At 47.9% G+C, this 10,929-nt stretch overlaps 1 protein-coding gene across 1 annotated transcript; it reads left to right on the top strand.

Moving 5' to 3' along the window:
* Positions 1 to 135: 135 nt before the first annotated feature.
* On the top strand, positions 136 to 3,386 carry cdca5 (cell division cycle associated 5). The gene is made up of 6 exons (XM_049028700.1): positions 136 to 341; positions 570 to 631; positions 1,150 to 1,218; positions 1,429 to 1,470; positions 1,826 to 2,320; positions 2,713 to 3,386. The coding sequence occupies exons 1-6, from the start codon at positions 278 to 280 to the stop codon at positions 2,791 to 2,793; spliced, it is 813 nt and encodes a 270-aa protein (XP_048884657.1). The 5' UTR covers positions 136 to 277; the 3' UTR covers positions 2,794 to 3,386.
* Positions 3,387 to 10,929: the final 7,543 nt, after the last annotated feature.

Genomic DNA, 10,929 nt, shown 5'->3' with positions numbered 1-10,929 from the left:
AAAAAGCACCTAACGATGCACTGCAAAATTAGAAATAATTGATGTAGTATTGATTGTCTTTTATTGACGTAATTTTAAAAAAACAGTGAATTTTTTCAATTGTCTGAAAATATAAAATGACCATTTCCACCCAGCCAATCCGGAAGTTCCGCCTCCGCAAGCGCGCAGGCGGGCAATTTAAAATAAAAAAGCAGCTTTCGCCGTTCCGCTGAAGACGGTGTCTTTTTTGGGAGATAATATAACTTTTAAATTAAATTGTTGGCGTCTAGCCACCAAAATGAGTAATAGGAAAGCACGACCTATGTCGGCTGGACGAATGAAAGGGAAAGAAAAAGATGTCCGTATGTATCTGCATGTTACTCAAAGAGTAGATATCCGCCGATAGGTGACCTGGAGCTCTATTGAGTTATAAAACTGATGTGCAGTTAGTTACTGAAGTTGGCGTCGACCGATCTTTTCACCGAGCGACCGACGGCGGCGTGTTTAGCATCTGATATGAACTTTCTCTCGTCGTTTAGGCGTCCGTTGATTTAACTCAATATGTTTTCATTGCTGTGCCTGTTTTGCAGAGCTAATCAGCCCACAGGCGAGGCGGTCGCCCAGGCATTCTGCAGCCGCGAAGAAAGATGAGGTGAGGAGAATAAAAACCAGTCGCCGTTTAACAATTTGTATTATTCTGATATACATTATGTATAACACATAAATGTGTATATGCATGCATGTATATGTATGTGTGTGGGGGGTGGGGTTGCATAGATCACATTTGAGGACCAAATTGTCCCCAAAGCGTAGTAAAACTGAAATTTCCGTACTTTTGGGGACATCTTTTGCGGTCCCCATTTGAATAACCTCAAAAATCTGTGAAAGCAATGGTTGGTTACTTATGGTTAAGGTTAGGGCTGGGTAGGGGTTAAGGGTGTCGTGTCTGGGATTAGGGTTTTTCACATAGAAATGAATGGACGGTCTGCATTTAGATAAGAAGACCAACGTGTGTGTGTAAAAAAAGAGGTCATTGAAATTGGATGGGTGTGTGGGCTTGTGTGTGTGACTATACTCCCAGTTGCTTGCATCGCGTTGTCTATTAATTTTGATTGGCCTGTGTGTGAAAATGGGACTCCATATTAATTGGGTGTGTGTTTCCTTTGTAAGGCAAAGAGCCCCAGACCTCCTGTTAAGCGGTCCATCACCGTGAGGAAGATCGCACCGAGGAAGACGCAGGTTTGTCAGATACCAGCCCGCCTCCTTTCTGTGACAGGGTTTTAGAAAATGACTTTTGTGTGTGTTCAGTTCCTGTTGAAGAGGCGAGAAAATATCTATCATTTGTATTTTGTTTTTTTTATTATTATTATTATTATTTTATTTATTTTTTTTGGACTTGCAGACATTTTCTTTCATTTTCTTTCCTCTGCTGAACTTCTCTTTATCCAGATCCCTGAAACGCCCACCCCTTCAGTAAGGCGGAGCCCACGAGTAAGTCCATATACTAAAATTCTGATGACAGACTTGATCTTTGCTCTCTTGTTGGCTTGTACGGAGATGTTATGTTAAACGAGAAGAGCCTCCTCCCTGGCCTGGGCAATAGAGCAAGTTTGATATAGATTAGATTAGATTAGAATTTATCGTCATTGCACAGGTACAACACAAAGCAGTTTAGCGTCAAACAAGAAATGTGCAATAGGCAGAGGGTGCAAATAATGTGTTAAAGTGCAATAGAGAGTACGGTGCAATAAGAATTTCCTATCTCATTTATTGTTGGAAATCCATTGATCATGAACGCAAGAGTGATTTCCAAGGATAATCTCTTATTTGTTACCTGGTTCTCTAGATTTCTGCAGAAGGGAACAAGGAGAATGATGGGTCTACAGCTGGAAAGCCAGAGACAAAAAGATCCACCCCGGTCCCTAATCCAGCTCCCGCTGCATCTCCTCTGCGACCCACTGCCATGTCCCCTATCCAGGCTGCGGCCTCTCCCAGCACCCAGAAAAAGCAGGACCTCCGTGCTCTAGAGTGGTCCCAGAAGGTGCGGCGCTCCTACAGCCGCCTCAGTCACGGGGACCACTCCTTCACTGGGTCACCGTCATCCCCTGGAACCGACCATAGAGAGAAGTTCTTTGGCTTTGAGCACCTGCAAACTCCGCCGGTCATGGCCAGGAAGGTGGAACAGTCAGGGTTGAGGATAGAAGCATCCATTTGTGGGGGATCCTTCACGCTGCTGGATGGGAGCACCTGTGTGGCGGACCCCCCCAAGCCAGACCTGAATATCCCCGGGGTGGTGGTGGTGAAGGAAAAACGAAAAAGGTTTAGGGCACCACAGATAAAAGTGAGTATGAAAATAAGAACCACCTGGTCTTTCTGCCACTGTCTGGATTTACTTATCCATCCATCCCAGAGGTTCTCAAACATACCTTTTGGAGGACCCATCAGATATGTAACATTCACTATCCATCAGCTCATGTTGTAACTGTCGTAGAACAGAAAAGCGATTTTTCTGAAACGTTTAACATTGTTTCTCAATAGTTAACGCAATGATATGGGCCCCTCCTGGTTTTAAAATTGTCTTACCTGTTTAAGTGTGAATTAAGTCTGTGTTTGAACAGCTTTTACTTCTCTGTAGGCTGATATACTTATGTGTTACAGCTTCATGAAATGGTTACCCTGTTTCCTACAGTGTCTTTAGTCATTACTTAACACTCTGTTTCATCTCATTCTCAGATGTCAGAGCTGGACTCGTTAGCAGCAAAGATGAATGCAGAATTTGAAGAGGCAGAGTGCTTTGACTTAGTGGTGGAGTAAAGTTTGTCTTATCGGCTGTTGCAGTTACATATTGCTGTCTTGCAGTGTGGCCAGTCACATGTTCATCATTTCTGCAATGACATCACCAGATGTCTCGGTTGGTAAAATACAGTTGTTGAATGAGTTGCATAGTGTGATCGACGTTACTGGATTACTGAGACCAGTATAAGAATTGCCTCAATCCTTAAATTGCCACAGTTGAACTGAAACTATGTGTCACAAAACAAGAAAAATAAGTGAAATGGAGAAATAATTTTTCCTTTGTACCTATTTGTAAATAAAACATCCAGTTTCTGTAGAACTTATTTCATTATTATCTTGCAGCTGTTGAAGATCCAGTTTTACTATAATGTATTTTTCTTTTACAAGTATCGTCAAAAAACTTTGTAATTGCTAATTGGCTAGTTTCTGCTTAATTCTTTCTGTATTAGCCAGTCCTCATGATAGTTAATGTCTACATGACCTACTGTATATAGATTTCTGTCTGCCATTATTGAGTGTATATGTGTGTCTAAGCTTTAGTTTTTTTTATGTTTGCTTTCTCTCTTTTCTGTCCGCCCAATAAATGAGGACCTGTACGTGCTTTATGGAAAGGAGATGGGAATCCTGGTGCCTGGTCTTTTTCAGTATCTGTTCATGCATAGGAAACTGGAAAGTGATGTGTGTAGTACTAACGCCTTACAACTCCAGCACTGAGACCTCTCACATATGTTCACATCAGCCATATGATATTGTTGAATTGTCTCAGCTTTTTACTAATGATTTTAAATGAAAATATTTTAAGGAATAAAAGTGGATAGTGGTCTCAGAATTTTTTTACCACTCCCATGTAGCACATTGGCAGGGCTCTCCCTGCTTATGTCACTGTTACTGCAGTAAGGGCAAGGAAATCCATGGCTGCTATTTAGGTTTTACACTATGTAAACACTATGTAATTTTTATGGTTATGACACGTTTTATAAATATTTTAAAGCCTCTTTGTATTTATGGGTTTGTGGTTGTAGCATATTCTATTTTCCTGGGTTAACTGGGTATATGTGTTTACTGGCTTAATGTAACTCTGACTTAAACTATTCGCTTTACCACATGGGAGGACAGTGCTGGAGACAGGGGGGCGGGGCACTCTAGGCCCTCCCCGCACAGCTTCTGGCCCACCGGGCACCCATGTGATTGTCCCGTCACAGCGTGACTGATAGCAGTGTCACAAACCTCTCCTCATCTTCCTCTTCCTGATCGCCGGAAGCCAAGCTGAACTTGCAACTCAGAGTCTCCTCTGTGAATTGCGTTCCAGCGGAGTCCTGAACGGTGTGTAGAACTGAACTGACCCGCTCTGCCTCCCTGCCCAGAATTCTTCAGGAGAGGATCGAGGTTCTCCAGCACAGCATTCTGGAGACTTTATCGCCATGGAAGAGATATTGCTGCAGCCTTGTGAAGAGAAAAGCTTTAAAGAGCTGGACCATATCCTCATAGCCCCTCTGTTTTTTGTCTCCTCATGCTCTTTAGCGAATTTTCTTACACACTGCAAACTTTACAGAGGAAGTCAGGCTTCCCCTGAAAGAAAAATACTCATCATGCCAATAGCAATCTTTGCTGCAATTCCATTCCTGTCCAGCAGAGTGTGCTGGCCAATGCTGTTTGTTTTCATTGAATGTACTGATTAAATGATATCAAGTTAAGCAATTACGTAAGCTGTTACTGAAAATTGAGAGATGGATACTTTTAAATGTAATTTTTAAAAATCAATTTTTATATTTATCGATTTAATATGAGTTCGCTTTAGTTTTAAAGGCACAAAGCTAATTACAGTATAGATTTTTTTCAGAGTGCTGAAGTGAATGGAAGTAATGAGACTTAGGTCTTAATGTTAGTATACAACATGTCCAGCTTATGTTTAATTATAACAATGGCGTGCTTGGTTTCTCCCCTTACATGAGTCACTAGCTGCTCATCCATCTTTGTGGAGGTCAGTCATGAGTCACTACCTGCCCATCCACCCTTGTGGGGGTCACTGATGAGTCACCACCTGCTCATCCACCCTTGTGGGGGTCACTGATGAGTCACTACCTGCTCATCCACCCTTGTGGAGTTCACTCCTGAGTCACTACCTGCCCATCCACCCTTGTGGGGGTCACTGAGTCACTACCTGCCCATCCACCCTTGTGGGGGTCACTGATGAGTCACTACCTGCCCATCCACCCTTGTGTGGGTCACTGATGAGTCACTAAATGCCCATCCACCCTTGTGGGGGTCACTGAGTCACTAGCTGCTCATCCATCTTTGTAGAGGTCAGTCATGAGCCACTACCTGCCCATCCACCCTTGTGGGGGTCACTGATGAGTCACTACCTGCTCATCCACCCTTGTGGAGTTCACTCCTGAGTCACTACCTGCCCATCCACCCTTGTGGGGGTCACTGAGTCACTACCTGCCCATCCACCCTTGTGGGGGTCACTGATGAGTCACTACCTGCCCATCCACCCTTGTGTGGGTCACTGATGAGTCACTAAATGCCCATCCACCCTTGTGGGGGTCACTGATGAGTCACTACCTGCTCATCCGCCCTTGTGGAGGTCACTCATGAGTCACTACCTGCCCATCCACCCTTGTGTGGGTCACACATGAGTCACTACCTGCTCATCCACCCTCGTGGAGGTCATTTAATGGCGAGACTTGAATGCTGGCAAGAGCACCAAGAGTAGATTTTGCGTAAAGTTAATTTAACTCTCAAACTCCTCCCTGTTTAAAAACACAATGATGGCTAGACATTGTTTTATAAAGATCCACACTGAGGGCAACACACTTCCTTTGGTCACAGCCAGACTGCTGTGCTCTTCACAATTTTATTGCTGCAGAATAAATTGGATGTGTTGTCCTGACCTAAAGAGATGTGGGAACACAGAAGATGAGTCAGAGGCAGGAGGCAGACCACAGTCACGAAATCCTCCTGCAGATACCCCACCGTCAGCTCAGCCACAGAAATCTGTCTTTGTCCTGCTGTGGAAGCTGCTCTCAGCAGCTTAAGGGGGACAGCCAGTAACCTGATGGAGGAGATGGACCCATTGACTAGAAGAGTCCAGGTATTTTCGAGAAACCCAGTTAGGGTCCACAGTGCAGAGATGTCGCCTTTACACAAACAGGAGCAGGGTCGAGCCGAAATGGTTCTGGGTCCACACTGGGTCCCACCATTTGGAAGGCACTGCACCGGTTTACTTGAATGGAGAAAAGACCCAGTCTAACTGGAGAACATGTGACAGAAAGGCAGTATTACTATGAGAATGACCCAGAGCACAGCACTGCCATGGTGACCTACCAGCCTGCCCAGAGAACTTTGGATGACTTCCTGTGACAGCTGCACCCTCCAGAGGGGGCAGAATGGATGCCAGACCTTATGGGGTGAGAACTCAGTTAGGATGCAGAACCTTACGGAGAGAGGATGCAGAACCTTATGGGGAGAAAACGCAGTTAGGATGTAGAACCTTATGGGGAGAGAACACAGATAGGATGCAGAACCTTATTGGGAGAGAATGCAGTTAGGATGTAGAACCTTATGGGAAGAGAACACAGATAGGATGCAGAACCTTATGAGGAGAGAATGCAGATAGGATGCAGAACCTTATGGGGAGAGAATGCAGATAGGACGCAGAACCTTATGGGGAGAGAACATAGTTAGGATGTAGAACCTTATGGGGAGAGAATGCAGATAGGATACGGAACCTTATGGGGAGAGAACGCAGACAGGATACGGAACCTTATGGGGAGAGAACGCAGATAGGGTGTAGACCCTTGAGGGGGGTAAAGACCACCCTTATCTACTCTCCAGTATGAAAGAGGTCACCATATTGATCACTTCTGTGCTTTCACGTTTTAATACATGTATTAAAATATCCATCACCTTTTCAATCGGGTTTTTCTTTTCCAGCTCCTGTTATGCTTGACTTTCTGTGAATCTGACGCCCCAGTTCCAATGGTTAAGGGCCAGATGGCACATTCCCCCGATGCTCATAGCTAAATTTATACCCATCCCTGAATAGATCAGCAGCACGTCTCTCATTGCCAGCTCCCTCTATGTGTTTTAGGAGGCACTTCTGACTGCCACTTGGTGAACAGGAACCTAGCATATGACATTGTATAAGTGCTGTGTGAGCTGTGATCTGTCAGAGGTGCAATGAGCCTATGGAGCCATCAGCTATAAAGGCCACACTGAAACATAACACCCCAGAGCCTGAAAGGTCATATAGTTTGAGGGCCTCCATGACCTGTCTGACTGCTCCAGTGACTGTGTGAGGTTGCTCAATGGTGGAATGCACTAGCCACGCACATCCAGTCATCAGAATCCTCTCAAAAGCCACAAGAGCGATCTGTTGTGGGGCTGACTCAGCTAGCCAGCCACTACAGCCACGGTCCTGCCTTTTATGGATCCTGAATGCTCTTAGTTTTCTACTTTCTCTTTTATTCCAATGGCTCTCTTCTTAGGTCTTTGCCCTGTTTGTCCATATTTTATATGCGTTCGTATAGCTCTCGCTCCGATGCTGACTTGTGCTTCTTATTGGATGCTCACTGGAAGCTCAGTCTAGCTGCACTTAAGCCTTTATAGTTACATGTATCCTGCTGAAAAAATCAGCTGGTAGCTGGTTACAGATGGTCTAATATGGACTAAGATAGTCTTAGATGGTCTTAGATGGTCTTAGATGGTCATGTCCCAGCTCTTGCTGCTCTTTGATGTTTTTAGCTGGGAGGGTCACCAGCTGGTCAGCCTATCATATTGGTCATGCTGGTATGATCAGCTAAACCATCAAACTATCAAGTGAAAATGTGGTGGCCCAGGGTGTAGGACCCCCACTGCCTAATGACTATTTTTGTACTGAGTCTTTAATTCTTCCCCTTAACCCTTTCACACAGCACAATGCTACCCACACACCCTTTAGGATCTCCTGGGGCAATGACACAATGGGGCAAACAACTGGGTGAGCTGGCACCGATTTATTTGGGGCTCGGTTACAGATACTCCAAACTCCCAGGCAACAACCACCTCCCTCCCACCAACAGGTAAATCACACTACCACTACAAGTGTTATTTCTCCTTCCCCAATACTACTCCAAAACAACCCCACAGCACTCACACCTCCCCCAATATCCACTACAACTAATCACACAGTGGCACAGCACACGGCACCCTTATATACAGCACCCTTACGCAGCGGGGAGAGGAGGTCAGTTAACATAGGAGAGGACAAAACCGAAGGGTGACCTGCAAAGGTCCCCCCTACATAAACCTAACCCCCAAACAAAAATGTAATAATAATAACAACAATAATATTATTAATAATAATATTAATAATAATAATAATAATAATAATAATAATAATAATAATAATAATAATAATAATAAGAAGAAGAAGAAACAAAAATGAAAAAAAAGAAACCAAAGACTCAGTCCTGGGCCGGCGCACCTCCCCCGTCCGGCCCACAAAAACAAAAAAAACAAAAAATAAAAAAAACAAAACAAAACTTAACTATCCCTTTTTCAGCAATGCCGCTACCCTCCGGCCGCGTCCACCTCCTCCCGGAGCTCTCTCGGTCCCGTGGGAGGTAACCGAAACTCTTCCCTCTGTCCTTCTCTTAGCCTGGTAGCTCGTACGCCGCTCACCGCCTCAATCCGTTGGCAGCGATATGCACCAACCCGGTGCCTCCCAAGCCAGCCGACCCACGGCGGCGAGCTTAGACCTGTGGGGGAAACAAAGCCCAAAACAACCCCGGAACCACACCGTCCCGGCTATAACCCGAACGGATACGTCCTACACCCCACCGGTTAGGAACCTTCCCTTACTTCCGGGTTCTAAGCACAGTATCCCAGGCCACTCCCCCCACCGTCATCTGCGTCGCCTTCCCACTGCTCTTACCTCCCCAGACGCTATGGCTGCGCGCTCGCTATCCCTCTATCGATACCGCGGACCCGTGACTTGTAGCCTGGTACCTCAGCTCACTCACGTCCGCGGTCCGCTTGGGAAAGCCCGCATCGCCCCACCGACGCCTCCTTAAAACAACCGCCGCGATTACCTTCCGTCCCCGGACCGCGCTCCCGTCCACTCTGATGTAGCCATCTTTAAACCCGATCAAGCCCCCGCCTCCGCCAACCAATCTAACAAGTCCCGCCCCTCAATTACCAATGAGGGACGGCGCAACCTCCCCAAGCTTTCGTGGCACTGCTGACAGGAGAAAGAAAACAAAAGAGAATAGAAAAAAAACCAAACCATAAACAACCCATAAATTATAATTCCCCCTTCCCCTCACAGGGGACACCACACTCCCCCCCACTAAATGGGGGCTCGCCCCGAGCACCTACTCTCTATACCGGGCTGGCCTTATCCCAAAGTTGGCTCGCTGGGATCGACGCACAGGCTCCACAACCTCCGGAACTGGCTCAACCTCCACAACCGGCTCCCCATCCTCCGCCGGTAGCCGCCTTTCTACTACCTGTTCAGCCGTCCCAGCCCATGGCTCGTCCCAATCACCAGGCCAACCCCTGGGACGAGACGGTCCTGGTCGAGGACAGACCCCAGCCCTCCGTAGCTCACCCCCCATCTCCGGTGTCACCGATATCCATCCTGGGGGGCATGGCCGCAGGTGCCGTCGATGGAGAGTCCGGAGAGGGCCCTCTCTTCCGTCCGGCCGCAGCTGAAACACTGGGCTCTCCAGATCCCGTTGTCGCACCACCACCCAAGGGTTAGTTTGCCAATATGGGCTCACCTTGCCTCCAGCTCGTCGACGGAAGTTCCTCACCAGAACACGATCCCCTGGGGCCAGCAACCATCTACGTTTCCCTACATTGTGATAGCGCCGATCCCCTTGCCGCCGGCGCTCTGTTCCCCTTTCCACTTCCTTGCAGGCTGCCCACATTCGTCTCCGATGCCCACGGACCCACTCCGACCCGGCCTCTCCTCCGGCCAGATCACAGGTCCCCCATCGCTGATCTATAGGTAACCGAGGTTGCCGCCCAAACAAAACCCAAAATGGGGACAAACCCGTACTGCTATGCGGGGTGCAATTATAGGCCTGCACCAGCTCCGGTAGATGTACCGCCCAACGACCCTGCTCTTGCACCGAGAGCGTGTTCAACAGACGTAGCAGCGTTTGGTTCCACCGCTCACAAGCCCCATTGCCCTGCGGGTGGTAGGGAGTAGTTCTCACTTTCCGGCACCCATACACTTCACACAGTTCTTTCACCAACTGTGACTCGAAGGCAGGCCCCTGGTCAGACAGCAGCCGCTCGGGGCAGCCATAACGCTGGATCACCTCCCCCCAGATCACTCTGGCCGCCGTCGCGGCTGTCTGATCCCTGGTCGGTACTGCAAAAGCGAACCTGGAAAACAGATCAATGGCGACCAGCACATATGGATAAGTATCTCCGGGGCGCCCCATGGACAGGTAATCCACCGCCAACACCTCCCAGGGGTAGCTGGTATTAATCCCCCCTAGGGGCAGGGGCTCTCCCTTCCCCCGGCTCCCAATCAGGCACTCCTGGCAGCCACGCTGCCTCTGCTCCACATCCCTTCGCATGCCAGGCCAGTAGAACCTCTCTTGCAGGGCCAGGACCATCCGTCGCCCTCGGGCATGCCCCAATGCCCGATGATACTCCAACCACACTTGTTGGCGCTGTTTCTCCGGAACCACCACGGCCCAGCTCTCTTCACCTCCCACTGGGGATCTACGCCGCAACACCCCTTGATCCACTCTCAGTAGCTCCCAATCTTCCAACAGGCACCGGCCCATCCCTCCAACAGTTCGGCCAGCCATCACAGTTGGACGTTCCCCGGATAACACCCACTGCCGAATCTGGGCCACTGCCGAATCTTCACTCTGCCGCTCCGCCCAATCCTCTATGGATCCAATCTGTGCCACCACCGCCATACCTGATCGTCGCGACAGGGCATCCGCATTCTGGTGCTCCCGGCCAGGTTTATGCCTTAACTCATAGTCAAATGATGCCAGCTGACCCGCCCACCTTTGCTCCACAGCCCCCAATTTGGCAGTCTTCAAATGCAAGAGGGGGCGATGATCGGTGAATACTTCAAACCTAGCTCCCCACAAGTAGTCCTTAAACTTCTCTACTACTGCCCACTTTAAGGCCAATAGCTCC

Source organism: Brienomyrus brachyistius, chromosome 10 (genome assembly GCF_023856365.1).
Source record: "Brienomyrus brachyistius isolate T26 chromosome 10, BBRACH_0.4, whole genome shotgun sequence".
Taxonomy (NCBI): domain Eukaryota; kingdom Metazoa; phylum Chordata; class Actinopteri; order Osteoglossiformes; family Mormyridae; genus Brienomyrus; species Brienomyrus brachyistius.
Note: the sequence above shows the minus strand (reverse complement) of the source record. Positions and strands in the feature narration are given on the sequence as shown.